Source organism: Phocoena phocoena, chromosome 2 (assembly GCF_963924675.1).
Source record: "Phocoena phocoena chromosome 2, mPhoPho1.1, whole genome shotgun sequence".
Lineage (NCBI taxonomy): Eukaryota > Metazoa > Chordata > Mammalia > Artiodactyla > Phocoenidae > Phocoena > Phocoena phocoena.
The window spans coordinates 49,471,251-49,492,312 of NC_089220.1; the positions used below are offsets into that span (position 1 = coordinate 49,471,251).

At 36.9% G+C, this 21,062-nt stretch overlaps 1 protein-coding gene across 1 annotated transcript in view; it reads right to left on the minus strand.

Annotated features, from left to right (window-relative positions):
- Positions 1 to 15,838, minus strand: part of ATL1 (atlastin GTPase 1) — a 78,221-nt gene extending 62,383 nt beyond the window's left edge. Inside the window, exon 1 of the mRNA XM_065872809.1 lies at positions 15,654 to 15,838. Coding sequence (XP_065728881.1) covers positions 15,654 to 15,687 — 34 coding nt within the window. The 5' untranslated portion in view covers positions 15,688 to 15,838. The remainder of the gene's footprint in view (positions 1 to 15,653) is intronic.
- Positions 15,839 to 21,062: the final 5,224 nt, after the last annotated feature.

Below are 21,062 nucleotides of genomic sequence, written 5' to 3' on the forward strand. Positions count from 1 at the left end.
TACTTGATTTATAGTTTTGTGTTGATTTCTGCTGTACAGCAAAGTGATTCAGTTATACATATATACCCATTCTTTTTTAAAATATTCTTTTCTATTATGGTTTATCACAGGATATTGAATATAGTTCTCTGTTCTATACCATAGGACCTTGTCATGAAAATTTTTGATAAGTAAGTCAGCTAAAAAAATATTCACGGGGCTTCCCTGGTGGCGCAGTGGTTGAGAGTCTGCCTGCCGATGCAGGGGACACGGGTTCGTGCCCCGGTCCGGGAGGATCCCACATGCCGCGGAGTGGCTGGGCCCGTGAGCCATGGCCGCTGGGCCTGCGCGTCCGGAGCCTGTGCTCCGCAGCGGGAGAGGCCACAACAGTGAGAGGCCCGCGTACCGCAAAAAAAAAAAAAAAAAAAAAAATATTCACAACCCAAAAAAAAAAAAAGGAGTGTCTGCTCTTCAAAAAATATTGTTAAGAAAATGAAAGGACAAGCCATAGACTTGGAGAAAATACTTGCATATCATATATCTTATAAAGGACTTCATAAAGAACTCTCAAAACTCAATAATAATGAAATAAATTACCCAATTAAAAATGGGAAAAAGACTTGAACTAACAATTAAGGAAAATATATGGATGGAAATTTTACTGTATGTATATTATACCTTAATTTTTTAAACAATAAAAACACCAGTTACATGTCATTATAAAACCTGATACATCTCATAATAAATTTAAATGATGTGCTGGTAGATATTTAACAACCAGCTCTTAGAGGTAGGTGGGTGTGGAAAAGTCCTGATTTGTAGCATTTGCCAATTTCTGTGATATAAATACTACCACTATGACCCCTTTCAATCTACCGGTGTGACTCACGGAGTGTGCTGCTGGGTAAAGATGCACCTGATCATCTCTCATGAGCTAGTATGAGCTGGCTCCAATGTACCACTGAAATCTAATGACAGATATTTAAGACTTGTACAGAAATATACAAAACATTATTGAAGGGAGTATATATTGATACATGTTCTCAGATTAGAAGGCTCTCTGTTATAAATGTCAATGCTCTCCTGGATTCTTAATTTGGTTATAATACCAATCAAATTCTCAGCAATATTTCTAGTTGATTAACAAGTTTATTTCTTTCTTGTACAAATCCTTTTTATGAAGATTTACTAGCTCATATGGAAAGGCTAAGAGCCAAGAACACAAAGACCACCTTAAAGAAGAACAAAGTTGAGGGATTTACACTAACAGACACCAATAGATATTTTAAATCTAAAATAATTAAGGCAGGGTGATATTGTCACAAGGATAGACAAGTAGATGAATAAAGACTAGAGATTTCAGAAACAGACCCACATAGACACAAGCATCTGACTTACAACAATGTGCAATAAATGAAGAAAGGATGATCTTCAATCAAGGATGCTAATTAACTTGGATATTCATAAAGGGAAAAAAAAATGAACCTTCATCCCTAGCTCTCACCATAAATAAAAATCAATTCCAAATAAAACTTAGATCCAAATGTGGAACAGGAAAAGCGGACAGAGAATACGAACAAGCAACTGACAAAAACCACAATATCAAATGGTTCCACACATAGGAAAAGATCTTCATTCTCATGCAAATAAAAAATGAAAAAATATATCGATACATTTTTTATATATCAGATTTACAAAGATCAAAGATAATTCCTTTCATTAGTTGGAATGTGAATCTGTATCCTCAGACGCTGCAGAATTTAAATGGATTCAGCACCTTCAGGCAGCATTTTGACAAATAATTATCAAAAATACAAATATACACATTCCTTGACCCAGCAATGCTATTTCAAAGAATTCATCCTGCAGACAGACTCATACACATGCAAAACAACAGAAGCAGTGTTAATGCCCATCATCAAGGGACTGATTAATAAACTATGGTTCATTCACCTATGAAATACAAAGTAGTTACAAAGAATAAGGAAGCTCATTTGAAATAACTGCCGATATATATTATGAAAATATAATACAAGGTATAAAATAGTATGTATTGTATAGTATAGTATCACTGGGGAAAAAAGTGTGTAGGAGAGTGTGTTTGGCATATTTGAGGAACAGCAAGGAGTATGGTATGGATGGAGCAGGTTGGGAAGATTATGAAGGGCCGGATCATGCAAAGCAAGATAGGCCCAATCTGAAAGGATTTTGGATATTGAGGGTGAGGGAAAGAGAAAAGGCATCAGTGGATGTTTGTATATGATTATCCTATCCAACTCTACCTTTATATGGTAGGTGTGGATGAGACACATAACTTTGAACTTTCAGTTTAGATGTTCAAGGTCTTTGAAGAGCTACCAACAGGCTAAATGAAGAGGAAGGAGATTATATATTAAGTGTGATATAAGTATGCTGTAAAACAAAACAAATATCTGAGTTGTGACTTTAAAACAATGAGATAGTTTACAGGAAAAAGTCTCATGACAATGTAAGCCAATTACCATATTAAATATTCCTTTTTGGTAAGGAAACTTTTAAAAATACAGAAATATTTTATTATTAATAGAATGAAAAATGGAATCGAATTAATCTATGGAATATTCATAAATATATAATCATTAGTTTGTATTTCATCTAAAGTTAAGAAAGTTTTTTCCTATCCAAAACCTATTGCTACCATCAATCTCTACATATATTTATGGTAATCAATATTTACACATAAAACTATTTAGATAAGCTAAACACAGACATCTATTAACTGATAAATGGAACAACAAATGTGGTATACCCATACAACGAAATATTATTCAGCAATAAAAAATGCAGAACCGGGCTTCCCTGGTGGCGCGGTGGTTGAGAGTCCACCTGCCGATTCAGGGGACACGGGTTCGTGCCCTGGTCCGGGAAGATCCCACATGCTGTGGAGCGGCTAGGCCCGTGAGCCATGGCCGCTGAGCCTGCGCGTCTGGACCCTGTGCTCCACAATGGGAGAGGCCACAGCAGTGAGAGGCCCGCATGCCGCAAAAAAAAAAAAAAGAAAAAAAAATGCAGAACCAATACATGTTAAAACATGGATGAACCTTGAAAACGCAATGTTAAATGAAAGAAGCCAGTCACAAAGGACCACATACTGTATGATTCCATTTATATGAAATGTCCAGAATAGGCAAATCTATAGAGACAGAAAGTGAATTAGTGGTTGCCTAGGACTGGGGAGTGGAAGGGGATTAGGGGGTGATGGCTAAGAGGTACAAATATTCTTTTGGGGGCTAATGAAATGTTCCAAAATTGTGGTGATGAGTGCACAGCCCTGAATACACTAAAAGCCATTGAATTATACACCTTAAGTGGGTGAATTGTATGGTATATGAATTATATCTCAATAAAGCTGTTAAAAAACTATTTAGAAATACTTCAGTTTCTGTAAAAAACGTCAAAATTGAAAACACAGACTGAAAATATCTGGAGAGCAGAGATTGTCTTACTCATGTTTCCATTTCTTAAAAACTTGTAACAGAAGCTTACACAGTAGGCACTCAATAAATATTTATATGAATTTAATAGAAAATAACTGAAAAGTATTAGAATATACAGGATAATCAAGAACAAATATTTTGAGCTTGATTCATTATTCGTAACTATATTTTATCTAAGCAGTAAATATTATTCTTGCTCTAAAAGAATCCAGAAGTCCATTGGAATGCATGCCAAATCTCTTTAGCGCCAGATTTCTACCTTCTTAAATATGTTTTGCTTAAACTAAACTTAGTTTCAATTCCTGGAGCACTATGTAAATGTTTAAAAAGCAGGAAACAGGTCAGAAGCAAATCAGATGGGAATTAGCATTTTACTATGGATAATACAAATGTATAGCTTACAAGGAGAGAACCAAAAAATATATATCGTTTCGCCTTTTTAAATACTAAATCTTATATTCAGTAAAGGGATTTTAGGGACTTTTCCATTCTATGTGGTGTTTTAAATCACTGGAAGCTGGCCACTCGGTTCCCGAATTAAGATAATGTTGAAAGGAAATCTTCAAAAACTTATAGATGGGGAATAATCATTTTAATATACTGGAAATGCTGTGGGTGTATATTTCTAATTTTAATTGTAAACTCTGTAAAAATAAAATCTATACTTCATGTCTCCAGCAAAAATTAAACCTCACAAGGTGACTAACTCTGAGTATGTTGAAGCCTTTATAGAGAAAAAGACATAGCACCTAGGAAACCGTCTCTTGGCAACTGAAATATTATTTCTCCTTAAACTATTATGTCTCTTTCTAACAGAATTTGAAGAATGACAGAGAAAACATTGAATGAGCACCTTAGAATGACTTCCAAAAACACATCAAAAGGGAGTGTATACAGAAAGGGACAAATAGAGTTGAGGAAACAAAAACAAAAGATTAACTCATAAAATGAATTTTAAGAATGTTTCAACAAGAGTAGAAATAGAAGTTACAATGAGATGATTACACATAGCAGACCACAAAACACTACCATGCAGACTCTCAGATTGTTCTGCTGTTAACAACACCCTTGAGGAAGAGGGTTAAAAGGAATAATGCAGGTCCTGCAACTTCAGAGCCTTGGAAGAAACAAGTAAATCATTTGGCAGGCTCTTTATTTATACTGAATCCAAAAGCATTCCATAAATGGTTAAATGATGCCTCTAGAAGAACAATGTCATCATGATTAGGGCACTGTGTTTATATATATATAAAATATACATACACATATATTTCATATGTTCATGTATATACATGAAAAGACTTCAATAGAAAGATAAGTAACTGATAAAAAGAAGAAATACTAATGGTTAATAGACATGGGGAAAAGTTAGGTCTTCTCAGTAATTAAAGAAATAATGCTAATTAAAAGGAGATAAACTTTTTAGCTTTTATAACTTGCAAAGGTTAAAAAATATATACACTCAGAGTTGGAAACATTAAAAAACACTAAAAAAATATACATACCCTTTAATGAAACAATTCAATTTCTAGGAATTTATCCTAAGGAAACTATCAGGATTGTGCACATGTATTTATCTACATAAAGGTTCATTACAGCATTATTTATATAACAAAAAATTGGAAACAATCTAAATCCCTAACTCTAGGGTACTGTAAATAAGTTATGTCACAGCTATACTATGCAAAATATGGAGCCATTTGAAAGCATGTTATACAAAAACACCTAATCATGAGAAAATATGTTCACATATTTTAAGAAAAAAAAAGCACATGGGAAGTGTAGTCCCCATTAAGGGAAACAAATCCTCATGCAGTCATAGTATTTGGTTTCTAAGGAACTGTCTCATCGTTTAATCATCTCTGAGTCAGCTATTTTGAAAATGGGTGGCTACTCTTTCTGCTGAATATTGTCTGTGTCATGCTCAGGTCTATCTCCACCATTCTCAGCTCTTCTTTTTTTTTTTTATTTAGCCACTGTCTCTCTCTTTTTTTAATTATTATTTTATCTTTATTTATTTATTTTGGCTGCATTGGGTCTTTGTTGCTGTGTGCGGGCTTTCTCTGGTTGCTGGGGGTGGAGCTACTCTTCGTTTTCTTGTGCAGGCTTCTCATTTCAGTGGCTTCTCTTGTTGCGGAGCACAGGCCCTAGAGAGCGCAGGCTTCAGTAGTTGCTGCGCGTGGGCTCAGTAGTTGTGGCTCGAGGGCTCTAGAGTGCAGGCTCAGTAGCTGTGGTACATGGGCTTAGTTGCTCCACGGCATGTGGCATCTTCCTGGACCAGGGGTCAAACCTGTGTCCCCTGCATTGGCAGGCAGATTTGTAACCACTGTGCCACCAGGGAAGTCCCTCTAAGCTCTTCTTTACATTGCAGAGACTGGAAGTGTGGAAACTACAGTACTACAATTCTTACAATCCCTTCTTAGCAGGGTTCTTGTTTAGATTTTGCCCATGAAAGGCACTCATGACACTTGGAGGCAAGAGTGAAGATGAAACCTTTACTGCCTTCTAACAGAGTGGACAGATATGTGACCAGATATGTGAACACCTATGAGGCTTGCAGCACATGCCAAAAGGAACAGAACTGCAACAATTCACAGACAGTAGCCAACATTTTGAAGGTACTTTCAAGAAGTATGTGCCTGGACCTTTGGAGTGGGAAGAGAGTGTAAGAATATGTGGTCCCATGTGAATGCTTACCAAGGGGCATTTACTGTAGAGGAAGCTCTCAAAAATCAGATGGACAAGGTGACTGACTCATTTTGTGAATGTCAGTCAGCCTCCTACTCCAGCCACTCCTGCTTAGTAGGCCCACAGACTAAATAAAACAGCAAATGACATATGAAGCATCTATATTAGTATCAGAAAAAACAGACTTTGGGGCAAAAAGCAATACTCAGGAGAAAGAGGTTCACTACATAAAGATAAAAGGCTCAGTTCATCAGGAAGATGTAACCAGTCCACATTTGTGTGCACCTAACAACTTAGCTCAACGTCCATAAACAAAGCTTGAGGGAATGTTAAGGGAAAATTGGCAAACCCACTGTCATGTTTTAAAACATCTCGCAGAATTTTAAAGTATCTATCAGATATCAGTATCTGGTAGATCAAGCAGTCCAGAAATCAGTTAGAGTTTGAAAGATATGAACAATACATTTAATAAGCTTGAGCTAACGAACATATATAGCACACTGCATCAAAACTTAGTAAACAAAAAGTGCTTTTCAAACCTACATGGAATATGTGTAAAAAATTAAACACGTAGTAGGACATAAAACAAGTTTCAACAAAGTTCACACCAGGTATTCTATAAACCTGAACTGCCTAATATTACAGTCACTAGCTACATGTGGCTGTTCAAATTAATGAAAATTAAATAAAATTAAGTGTTTGGTCCTCATTCTCACTGGCCATACTTCAAATGCCCAAAAGACACATGGCTAGAGACTAACATATTGAACAGTATAGATACAGAACATTTCTATCAGCATAGAAAATGGTGCTACTGTACAACATATTCTCTGACTAGAATAAAATTAAGTATGAAATCAATATCAACAAAAATATAATTTAGAAATCCATACTTTCTGTATATTCACAGGTAAAGAAAGAAATCATTGTGGACATTTAAAATACTTCAAACTGATTGAGATTGAATCTACTGCATATCAACACATATAGGATACAGCAAAATTGATATTTAGAGAAAACCTATAGCCCTAAATGCATATATTAGAAAAAGAAGGCAAGCTCAAAATAAATGAGCTCAGTGTCCAACTTTTTTTTAAGTTAAAAAGAGAATATAGAATGAAACCAAAGAAAGTACAAGAAGGAAATGATAGAGATAAACAGAAATTAGGTAAATATAAAAGAGAAAAAGGAGAGATCAACGATAAAAGATGTAATTAGGAAGATACAGATAAAATTCAGCAGAGAAAATAATAGAAAATTAAGAACAATCTCATGCCAAGTTGACAAAATGGACAAATTCCAAGAAAAATATAAATTATTAAATCTGACTCAAGTAGAAATAGAAAGCTTTAATTGTTCTATAACCAATACAGAAGTTGAATCAATAGTTCAAAATCTTACTAAAAGAAGACAGGAGGTCCAGATGGTTTAATAGACTAGTTTTCCCACACTGGATCATTCTAATCTCATATAAACACTTCTAGAGAATCAAAAAGAAAAGAAAAAAAATTTCCCCCCACTCATTTTATAAAGTTAATATAACCTTGATACCAAAGTCAGAAAAGGAAAGTATAAAAAAAGAAAATTAGTTGTAAACATGCTTGGAAATATCTTTAAAAGATTAGCAAATCCAGCAATGTATTTAAAAAGGTAATACAGTATGTCTAGCCTCGGTTTATTCCAGGAATGCAAGATCACTTCAACAAAGAAGATCTTATAATTAAACGTATTAAAAAATTAAAGAATAAAAGCCATATGCTTATTTCAATAATTACAAAAAAGCAGTTATTATAATTCAATATGCAGTGATGATTTAAAAAAATATATTACTTAGGAATAAAGGAGAACATTCTTAACCTGATTAAGACAGGAAAAAGACATAAAAGACAAAGATTAAAAGGAATGAACAAAGCAATAACTACTGCAGATGATAGGTTTCTTTATGTAGAAAACCCTAAAAAATCAACAGGCAATTTAGCTGAATTAATAAGACAGTTTAATAAGGTTCCTAGATATAAGATAAATATGTAAAAGCTGACTGCATTTTATATACTATTAATAGCCATATATATAAATATATATATATATATACAGTTGATACTTGAACAACACAGGTTTGAATTGCACAGGTCCACTTACACGTGGATTTTTTTCAATAAATACACAGTTGGCCCTCCATACTGGCAGGTTCTGCATCAGTGGATTCAACCAACTGTGAATCATACACTATGTTTACAGTTCGTGGTTGGCTGACTCTGCCTAAGCAGAACCCACAAATACGAAGGGCAGACTATAGGACTTGAGCATCTGTCAGTTTTGGCATCTGCAGAAGGTCCTGGAATGAATCCCCCACAGATACTGAGGGGTGGTTGTAATAGGGGAAAATATCATAACAACAGAAAATGTAAGGAACATAAGAGCAAAACTAACAGATGATAAGCAGGCCATTCAAGGAGAGTTTTTAAACTACTGCAAGACATCAAGAAACAAAAGCTAAATAAATGAAGGAATGTGCCATGTACATGGATAGGAATATTTAATATAGTAAAAATCTTGATTCTATCAAACTAATCTACAAATTGGATGCAATTTTAATTTAAAAAATCCCAGTTGGGCTTTCCAAAGAACTTGAAAGCCAAAAGCCAAGAATAAAGAACAAAAAAAGCTATAAGGCATATAGAAAATAAATAGCAAAATGACAGAAGTAAATCCCTCCTTATCAGTAAGTTACATTAATGTAAATGGGTTAAGCTCTCCAATCAAAAGACAGAGACTGGTATAATGAATAAAAAAAATATGATCCAGCTACATGCTGTCTACAAGAGATTCACTTTGGATCCAAAGACACAAATAGGTTGAAAGTGAAAGGATGGAAAAAGATATTCCAATTCTAATGGTAAATGCGGACAAAATATACTTTAACTCAAAAAGTCGAAACAAAGAGGGACATTATATATTAATAAAGGTTCAATGCATCAAGAAGATATAACAATTATAAACATTTATACATTTAATAACAGGCCATCAAAATATGTGAAGTGTTAAGTTGGAGACTTCAATACCCCACACTCATAATGGATAGAACAATCAAACAGAAGATAGGCAAGGAAACAGAGAATCTGAACAACACGGTAAATCAACTAGGTCTAACAGACTTATATAGAACATTCTACCAAACAACAGAATACACATTCTTCTCAAGTATATATACGACATTCTCTAGGATAGATCATATGCTAGACCACAAGATCATATGCTAACCACAAATTAAGTCTCAGTGGATTTTTAAAAGACAGATATCATATAAAAAATATCTTCTCTAACCCACAGTGGAATGAAGTTAGAGATGAGTAACAGAAGTAAAACTGGAAAATTCACAAATCTGTGGAAATTAAGCAGCACACTCATAAACATCCAATGAATCAAAGAAGAAATAAACAAGAGAAATTAGGAAATGAAATGCAAATAAAAACTACAATGAGATACCACCTCACACCTATCAGGATGGCTACTATTCAAGAAAACAGAAAAGAACAAGTGCTGGTGAGGATGTAGAGGAATTACAACCTTTGTGCACTATTAATGGGAAAGTAAAATGGTACAGCCACTGTGGAATACAGTATGACAGCTCCTCAAAAAATTAAAACTATAACTACTATATGATTCAGCAGTTCTACTTCTAGGTATATACCCAAAGAATTGAAAGCAGGTCTCAAAGAGATGTATTTGAACACCCATGTTCATAAGAGCGCTATTTACAGATGCCAAAATGTGGAAGCAACATAAGTGTTTATTGACGGATGGATAAGCAAAATGTGGTATATACAGTCAATGAAATGTTACTCAGTTTTAAAAAGGAAGAAAATTCTGACATATGCTACAACATGGATGAAACTTAAGGATTCTATGCTAAGTGAAATAAGCCAGTCATAAAAAGACAAATACTGGATTCCACTTCTATGAGATACTTAGAGCAGTCAATATCACAGAGGCGGAAAGCAGAATGATGGCTGCCAGGGGCTGGCGGAGGAGGGAATAGGGAGCTAGTGTGTAATGGGTACAGATGCTTTGCAAGATGAAAAGAATTCTGGAGATGGACGGCAGTGGTGGTTGTACAACAACATGATGTACTTAGCACTACTGAGCTGCACACCTAAAAATGGTTAAGACGGTAAATTTTATGTGTATTTTACCACAATTTTAAAAAAATGAAAAAAAAGAGACATGCAAAATTTTAAAACCAAATATTATAGGAGAAAATTTTATAACTTTGAGGTAGAGGAAGATTTCTTAAAATACAAAGAGCACAAACCATAAAGGAAGATATTAAATTAACTATTTTTAAATATAAAATTTCTGTTTACTAAAATATACCATCAAGAGAGCAAAGTCACATCACAAAGTAGCAAAGAACAAATAACCTGACAAAAGATCAGCAAAGGGCAAATAGGCAGAGTAGGAAATAGTAATGGTTAATAAATGTATGAAAATATACTCACACCTCATTGGTAATCAGTAAAACACAGATTTAAACCACAGTGAGATATCATTTCACATCTATTATAATACCAAGTGTGGGTATTATAAGTAAACAAAATACTTTGTGGAAAAATGTATACGCTAGATTCCATTTATTTTAGGGTCTTAAAAATGTAAAACTAAATAATATATAATTTAGTGATATATGTTACATATATACACACATACATATATATAATATATACATATAAAATGATCAGGAAATGAGAAACACCAAATTTATGAAAGTATTTATAATGAGATGTTGCCATAAAGGAGGGGCACACAAGCAGTGTCAAAATATTGATAAAGTTCTATTTTTTCAGCTGGGGAGCGGGGATACAGGTGCTCATTATTATACTTTTTAAAATTGAACATGTTTTATTTTTTTGTATATATAGACATTTTTATAGAATAATTTTTATGTAAAAGAGCCTCCAACTTTAAAAACATGCAACTATTTTTTATGACTAAAGTTTCTCACAGTAAATCTTTTCCCAATGATCACAGGTTACACTTACAGTCTAGTCACTGGTTTCTAAAGATAATAAAGGTTACAGAGTTTGAAATGGAGGAAAGATATAACCCAAGAGCCATCAAGACAAGGTAAACAGATATAAAGTATAAAATATATATATATGAAAAATATATATGAAAAAATATGTAGGGAAGGCAAATTAAATTAGAATAATGTGGAGGGAAGAGTCTGTAGGGGAAGTACATGTATGACCCAATAGAAATTTTATTTTGTTTCAAGAGGAACAGATATATAGAAAATGAGGCAAGTACAAAGGGACAAAGGGTCTCATTCCAAGGAAAACAGAATACAGTCAACTGGAAAAGAAAGATCAGGGGATTATTATAATCAAGATTGTTTTTAACCTTTCCTCAAAAAAAAAAAACAGAAACCTAAAAATTAATTTTCAGCAAATGCCTTTTCAACAAATAGACGTTTCCTACACTTACTGTGAAGCTAAGAGTTTTTTTTAAAGGGGCAGGAAAAGCTGACACTTTAGTGCAAATATTCTTCTTCTAAAGCAATATTGCACCAACAGTTTCTGTTACATTGCTGAAAACTCAAATTACCAGGTGGCATCCCAAGTTTTTAAGCAACTGTGATTAACAAAAACAAATAAAAACGGGTACACTTCTGTTTTGTTTCTGGGAGTACTTAAACTCTAAGCCCAACATTGAAAGACTGCTTTCTGGGCTACTGTTTCTGATATTCATCTGTCTCCTTTGTCTTCCATACTAGCATATTCTTTGCCTTCTTTTCTAGTCCAAAGCGATCAAGTTTATAGAGCATTGATTTCTCATACCAGCTTAAGCCTAGACAGGCTTGTTGTGGCACCTATCGGATTCTATTTTAATTCCTTGTCCTTTTCACATGGACCCGGTAAACAAACAACCCTAAATTTAAATCCTAGGTCTATAACATAAATTATCAAACCTCTGGGAAGTTATACTCTCTGTGTGTCAGATTCCTTATATATTAAAATAAGGATAATAATGCCTACCTTCTAAGAATTGACTTTTTTTTTTTTTTTTGCGGTACGCGGGCCTCTCACTGCTGTGGCCTCTCCCGTTGCGGAGCACAGGCTCCAGATGCGCAGGCTCAGCGGCCATGGCTCACGGGCCTAGCCACTCCGCAGCATGTGGGATCTTCCTGGACCGGGGCACGAACCCGTGTCCCCTGCATCAGCAGGCGGACTCTCAACCACTGCGCCACCAGGGAAGCCCAAGAATTGACTTTTAAATGCTTAAATTTATTCAAACTTCTAGTTCAGTGTAGATCCAGGTACAGGTGGTGGGATTCTCAGCTTTGGAAGCACAGATTTGCTTCCCAGTTGTATGTATGGGTATGATCCTCAAACACCACCCAACACTGGGTGTCAGCAGAGATGCTTTTCTGTTTTCTAGCTTCCATGGCCCCTGTAGGACCTAACAGCTCTCTGACCACTCAGATAAAAATAATACCTGTTATTGGTCCTATAGGGCCCTTATCTGAACTTTAGGTCCCCCTTACAAATTTTGCAAGTATCTCTCTTGCACTTTTCTTGGAAATCCTGTATTTTCCAATTCTGGATAGTTTAGCTTTCCCCTCTGCCCTTTGATTTCTAACTCATCTGAAAAATATGTATTTAGCTAGATGATAAGGTCAGTTTACTGTCTTCCTTTCTAAGCTATCACCTGAGTTTTTTTCTCATCAGAGAACTCTGCCTTCTATGAGGGCCTGTTTTCTCTATTAACCTCACACCATGCCCCATTAAACATAAAAACATTCCATAGCATTATGTTATAGAAAATAAATTAGAAGACAACTCTAGGTTCTAATCTCAGTCCTTTAACTTACTAAATACTATGTGACTTTCACCAAGTTATTTAACCTACCTGAGACTCAGTTTTTTCATCTGTAAACAGGGAATATGTCTTGACAACTTAGGAGGCTAAAGATCAAACGCAATAATGCAGATGAATGTGTCTTGAAAACTATAGTTCTAAACAATGCAGAAAGTATTATCCATTCAACAAAATACTGGTGATGGCAAAAGAATCAAGTCAAACTGCCAGAGTTGGAGTCCTAGCTCTATTATTTACCTTTTAATATGTAAAATGAGAATTATAATACCTACTTCATATGATATTAGCTTAGTGATGTTAGTTATTATTAAATGCCTATTACACGTTAGGCATTGTACTAGATGCTGGTAATAAAATGGAATCAAGACAGACATGGCTAACATCTTTGCCAAAAACTTCTACTATGTCCTACTCCATATGCTACATTTTCTAAGTCATTTATGTCATATACACTTTACAGCAAAGAAAAATCTGAGTAGTAAAGCATTTCCATAGAACATCAAGATAAGACCCCACAATTCCACTATTTCTTTTCTGTGAAATTTCCAGTGAACACATAGTAACTGTGGTATTTCTTTTCTTAATTCATCACTTGACTCAAAACTCTTTTCATGACTTCTGGGTAAACTGCCTAGAATACGTTTCTATCAAATGTAAATAAGACAGTGTTTCTGAAGGTAACATCCAAAGATGATCTGCTTCTCAATCACCTAAAATGCTAATAAAAGGCAGATTCCTAGACCTTATTTCAGATGTACTGAGGCAAAAGCTCTGGCTGGAAGATGTGGGAATCTGCATTTCTAATAAGTTCCCAGTGTGATTTTTATGCAAATCCCATTTGAGAACCACATTCTCAAGAAAGAAAAAACCTCCACTACATAAGAAATTTGTAACCAAAGGCAATACTGAAAAATAATGATCTAAAGCTTCGTGAAGGAGAAAAATTTTAATCATCAGAATAAATTTTCACATGCCTGTCTCTTAACAGGGTTGAGTCAACAGTGCACAGAGATTAAGACCAAAATTGACTTGAACATACACACCTTAACTGTGACTATTCAAGAAACTCCTACTCTGGAGGCCAAGGGAAAGGACGGAAAGGGGACACTGAAAAAGTTTACCCATATTTCAGAAGAAGCAAACAAAATGGTGTTATTGCAGTAGTCACGCCTACTAAAATTGGGATTTGGTGATATCAGAAAATGGAACCGATTTCTCTTGAACTCGAACAACTAAAGACAGACCTCCCTGCTCCAACTCCCCGCATCTACCATAAACGTTGGATAATCTCTCAAATGTAGACTTTGCCTACTTGGGAGTTAAGCTGGTCCTGTGACCAATCAGAGGCAAGGAAAAATATGATCTTTTGATAAAAGATAATCAATTTTCATAAAAGATAACCAAAATAACTAATTAAAATTTATACCTCTCAATCTGATGGACAGTTATAGAAGAGATCTCACTGAGACACGGAAGAGAGTCAATCAAGGAGCCCTGAACTCCTAGTGCCTGTAAACTTTCCAAATAACAATTCAAAGCTAATGAACAAACTACTTCTCTGCCCACTAAGCCACACTGGTCTGAGATCTGCTCTGGTGCAGATAATAAAATGCCCTAAGATGGCAGTGGTTCACTGTGGCTGGAAGAAGTCGGGAGCCCAAAGAGGAAAAAGACGCCCAACCTGCCCACACTAACCGTCCGTCCGCCCGCACCAAGTCTGGAGCAGCAGAGCGGGCGGGGCTGCGATTTCTCCTGCATCACTGCGCCCTCTCTTCTCCGCCTGCGTGAGCACCGCCCTCCCACTCGCGGCGTGAACCCACTGGGCCTAGCCTCTCCTTCCCCCTCCCCTCGGCCTGATGCTGAATCATGAGCCCTGCATCTCCAAAAGGTAAAATCTGAGAACAATGCCACCCTTAGGGCTGGCCTGAATGGGGTACCAGGTCGGGGTGGGGCGGAAGGCTGGAAACCACAACTTTGCTCCCCTTCTTCCCAAATTCCCCACCCAACCCCCAGATGAAAATGAGTACCGCAGCCTTAGGGGATTCCCAAGCGGCACCCCTTCTCAGGCGTCGCTCGGGTTGGCAAAGGTCAGACCTGGGCCCGGCGCGCTCCGCCTCATTGTTCCAACGCTGCCTACCAGCCTGCCCGCCAGCCAGGAGTCCGAGCCCTGCAAGGCCGGGGAGCCCGCAGCTCGTGGGGAAGGGGTGGGCGATCTCCGCCCCTCTCCTGTAACCACCGCCCCCTGCCCACCACCCTCGCCCTTCCTGCCCACCTCCTTTCGCTAAAGCGGAACCGGCGAATCCCCCGGAGGCGACCGGGTGGGTGCTGTCCAAATGCTGGGAGGAGGAGGACTGGGGTGGGGTGGGGTGGGGTGGGGAGGGTGGGGAGAAGCGGGAGTCTCCGGCCTGCGCTTGGCTGCAGCCTTCGCCCCTTCGCCCCACAGCCAGATGCCGGTTCCACGGGTCCCGCTCGGCCACCATTCCTCCCGCCCGACAGGGAGCCGCTCGGCGGTGGCCATCTCCCAGCCCTGGATGCTGGCGCCGAGCAGCCCTTGGCCCTCCTCGTCTCCAGTAGCAGAAGGCGGAGGGCCCGTCCCCGTGCAGGCTGCAGAAGTCACCATACGCTACTCACCCCAACTGTTTCTGTCCCTGCGGTTCTTGGCCATGGTGGTCCGGGGACTGGTGGCGGTGGGGCGCTGTCACGGCGCTCGCTCTTCTCCCGGCCGCAGGTTGCTGGCGGTGGGAGGCTCTGTGCCCGCGCTGGGCGCAGTTCACTCAGACTCTGAGGATGTTGCTGTGGCGCTGGTGGGAAGGAGTGGGGAGGAGAAGGGAGGAGAAAGGGATGAACCAAGCTCAGCATCACAAGCCCAAGTTCACACAAATACCAGCGTCACACCCTCCCTACCTCAGCCCACCCCCAGAGCCTGAAGACAGTGACAATGTACTGCAACATTTTCGATGGAAAAAACATACAAATAAATAGCACCCCCTTACACACTCTCAAAGAATTTAACAGCATTATACAGTCAGAAATAACACAAACCAGTATACTGCATGATTCTGTATGTTCAAATACCTGTTTCCTAGACCAGTTACATATTAGTAGAAACATGCTGGCAACACTTACATAGCCAAAGAAATTTTAAAAATCTGCATTTATCTACCAGGTACCATTTCCCCCTAACTTAAAAGCAAGGTCACATTAGTAAAGAGGGTATCATGCATTTTTGTACCTGTATACTGAACAGGCCTGTCTTAAAATTAGGATAGCAAATTTAGATTAAGATCAAGATAAATGAAAGCTGGAGATTCATCATAATCTGTAACTAACTCCATTCTAGTGGGCAAAATTTCCCACTACATTTGCAGAGATATCACCTGGCGTTATACTGACAAATATTCTAAGTAAAGTCATACTATATAATCTGGAAGAGCCTTGGCAGTAACAAAGGTTGCAGACAATTTTGAAAGCAAAAGGCAGTAAATACTTAAAAAAAAAATTCTCAATCTCTCCCTTTTCACTGGTTTCTTCCTCTTTCCCTATAAACTTAATTTTCAATGTCCTAGAAACACTGTCCCTTCATGCTACCTGACCCTCAAGATACCATCATCCCATTCCTCACACAGTTTTCACCCACATGTGGTTGTTGCCCATACTCTACACAGATCGGTTCTGCCTAGGAGATTACTGCTAGCTTCTTAATTACCAGATCCTTGGTCTCTGTTTACTCCTCATCATAAGCAACTCTTCACTCTGTGTCCCCTCAATGTAATTTACTATGATGGCTTCAGACAGGACCTCCATCCATGCTGTTGATTCCCAAATCTCTCTTCTAGTCTTAAGCTCTCTTGAGGAGAGATAATCATCATTCCAGAGCTGAATTTATAACTGCCTGAGGTCATCTTCAGTTTGTATTCCTACTGACACTACAAAATCAATATGTCAAAAACCAAAGTCTCTCACTCACCACTGCCAAATCTTATGCATTTCATATTTCAGTTAATGGTTCTATGACCTCAGAACACTGTAAACAAAGTTTACAGTATCGTTTTAAAGGGGACTGTGTTCAACAGAGTTGCATTCCCTAAACACTAATGAGACAACATAGGAAGACAGAAATTATCTCACCCCATACCTACAAAACAAATTCATTGAATAAAAAGAAGTGTGTTCTGCTTTTCTTGTATTTCTTTACTATAATTCTCAGCTCACATTCTAGCCTGAAAATCCCTTTCAGGTGAATCCCATTAAAAAAGAGTACAGTAGATTCCACCCCCAAAATGTTATATATGTAATTCAGTATCTATTCCTAATTGAAAAAGAAACTTATTTTCAAAAAACCCTTTTTCTGCTGTAATTAATAAGTAATCTGTGAGATAATACTTGAGACTGTGTGAATGTCTTGGCCAAGAACTTTTTCTTCCAATGGTTTTTAGCATCCATTGACATCCTTGCATGAAGTGACTTTATATTAGTGCTTTTAAAATAATTATACCATTTCTTTTACATTCTACATTTAGTAGTTGGCATTTTCTCTGCCACCTTTGTTTGTTGAGTACCACTGTCCACTTCATGGATTCATAAAATCTAAAAAAACTTCACTGTATCATTTACCATCATTATTCTTTCTAATGCTCAAATTGCCCTAAACTTGACCAATGGTAGCCCCTTCAAGTTAACACCTGTGTGCTTTTAACATGTCCTATTTGTCTTTGATCATTTTCCTTGTTTTCTGGCACAAGAAAATGTTTCAAGTTTCCCTTGTATTTTCCCTGCCTCAGAACTAGGATTAACTGTTCCTCCAAGAAACTCTGGCTGCTTTTAATGAGAAAAGGAATTTAGAAACCAAGATCTGAATGTTAGTTGTGCTCACTGCTAGCTGGAATTTCACTGACTGTTTCAAGACTCTTTCAGTGGACATTGTTAGAACACATTTATTTTTTAAAACCATAAGTTTAATCTACTCTAAAGAAATACCTCCAACAGTGTGAAAATACATACATACAGAGTAATTTATTGCAGCATTTTTGTTATTGCAATATATTGGAAATAACCTAAATGCCCATATATAGGAGAGTGGTTAAATACACTATAATACATGTGCACAATGGAATACTATGTAGCTATAAAAAAGAATACAGAAGATCTTTATGAACTGATACATACTGAATTCCAGAATACATTGTTAAATGGAAAAAAAAAACCCAAAGCACAAATGCTTAACTCATCCTGTAAGAAAGAAAAGCATATAAAAAATGTATGTGCTCATCTGTGCAAAAGAAATACAGGATAAACTAGAAACCAATGAGATAAGTTATCTACAGGAGATGAGTGGGAATAGGATGGAAGCAATGGAAGAATGGGAATAGGGTAGTAAGGATTAGGACGACTGATGCTTCTCTAAGCATAACCTTTTCATAAAGCCCTGACTGTTAGAACCATGGCAATGTTTCACATTCTCCAAAATAAATAACTAAAATCAATCATGGTGGGATGAATTGGGATTGACATATATACATTAATTTGTATAAAATAGATTAATAAGAACCTGCTGTATAAAAAATAAATTAAAAAAATAAAATAAAATCAATCAGGATATGGGGCTAGGGGTGGAAGGAACTCAAAATGGAATTACAAACAGTAAAAAAAAAAAAGTGAACCTAACTATATTACAGGGGAATAACATAACTACACTGAAGTGTTTTCTAAACCTGAGGAGCTTTAGAAAATAGTATTTTGATTGTATGCTGTAAGACTAAAGACAAAAACTGTATACAAGTATTGCTCTTTAGTTCATAATTTTTTTTTCTCCCAGGACATACGTGGGTTAGCAATTCTGAAATTATTTATGTTTGCACTAGAATTGAACAAATATATCGTGGGTAATCAGAGCCAGATTTCTTGCTTTTGGAGATGAAGTTACAATAAGGAGAGGGGAAGGACAGAATGAACCCTGTGGTGTTGAACTGGAATCTGAGGTATCAGTATGATACAGTAAAAACACAAATAGCTGAATTAAAAAAAAATGGGCAGAGGCTCTAAATAGACATTTCTCCAAAGAAGATATACAAATGGCCAAGAAGCACATGAAAAGATGATTTAATGTTTTTAGTCACTAGGGAAATGCAAATCAAAATTTGAAAAACTGCAATGAGACATCACCTCAGAATGTAACCAAAAAGAAAGACAAAAAGTGTTGGTGAGGATATGGAGAAACTGGCACTGCTGGTGGGAATACAGCCACTTTTGAAAACAGTCTGGCTGCTTCTCAAAAAGTTAGATATAGAGTTATCAATTGGCCCAGCAATTCCACTCATAGATATATACCCCAAAGAAATGAAAAACACATGTTCATGCAAAAACTTGTACAGGAATGTTCATAACAGCATTGTTTGTAGTAGCCAAAAGGTGGAAACAACCTAAATACCAATAACTATCAATGGATAAACAAAATATGGTATATATCCATACAATGGAATATTATTTAGCCATAAAAAGGAATGAAGTACTGATAAATGCTACACCATGGATGAACCTTGAAAACATTATGCTAACTGAATGAAGCCAGTCACAAAGACCACATATTGTATGATTCCATTTATATAAAATGCCCCAAATTGACAAATCTATAGAGACAGATAGTAGATTAAAGGTTGCCTAAGGCTAGAGAGGGTGGGTGGGAGGTTGGGGAGAAACTGGGGAGCAATTGCTATTGACTACAAAGCATCTTTTGGGGGTAATAAAAATGTTTAAAAATTTTTATTGACATCAATTCTGTTCAACTCTGTGAATATTCTAAAAATCACTTAGTTATATAAATTGGTGAATTATATGGTATGTGAGTTATATCTCAATAAGACTGTGTTTTAAAAGTCAAAGTCAAGTTTATTTTAAATCAGAAAAAAAGAGGAAAAGCTATTTGTACTTTAGTACTCTAGATCCTCTCTCCTCCTGACTCCTCTGGGATATTACTCCAAAAATTATTCCCTCCCTCCTATATCCTCAATTATTTTTTCTTCTATTGGTTCCTTCACCATGCTTATTTTCCCCCAAAAAACTCTCAATCAGGAGTTTTTCAGTGATCGATGATCCAACTTGCTCCTTCCCTCTATAACTAGCAATCTTGTTAAAGTATATCAGTTAGAATGCTTTTGGCTGTAACTCAAAATGGTTTAAATAAAAGGACATTTACTGTCACATAATTTTTTTGAAGACAGGTTGGTTTTATGGTGGTTCATTCATCAGTGCAACATCATCATGGATAAGTTAGGATAAAGAATTGGCTGCTGTAAAAAAGAAAAACTACAGTGGCTTAAGACACTTATTTCTCTCTCATGAAATAATCTGAGTGTAAGCCATCCAGGACTAATATGGTGGCCTCTTTATACTTTCTTCCACCCTTAACTTGGGACTTCCATCATGTAATCCAAGATGGCTGCTTGGACATTCACATCCTCATTCCAGCCATGTAGAAGGGAAGAAAAGGAAGAAGTGGATATATCCAATCTGCGGGTACAACTCAGAAGTTGCACACATCACCTCAACTCAAATAGCATTGACCATACATGTCCCACGCAGTTGATAAATATCCCATGTATTTAACTAAAATTTGGGGAATCTAATACCACAGAAAGAAGAGAAATGGATACTGGAGAATACAAGCAGACTTTTTCACTAGGACCAAGATTGCATTCTACCATACTGTGTGTGGGCTTATTTTCTAATGCAGGCTCCTGCCATAGTTCCAAAACGGCATCTGCCATTCCAGCCATTAGAGGCATACAGCCATGCCTAGAGACATAAAAAGGCATGTCTATGTCTTGTGTACCTTGTTAAAAAGCACTCCAGCAGACTTTTCCTCATGTGTCATTGTCCACAATGGTCTAAGCCTAAACCATCCCCTTAACAAGAGGAATGAGGCTAGGCCAATCGACATTTTTACCCCCTAAGATTGGGGAAGGTCTCAGTGTCCTTTAATGGACATAGCCACTCAGGAAAGGTCCACAAAATTGTGGTTCTGATAATACAGAAAGAGGATCG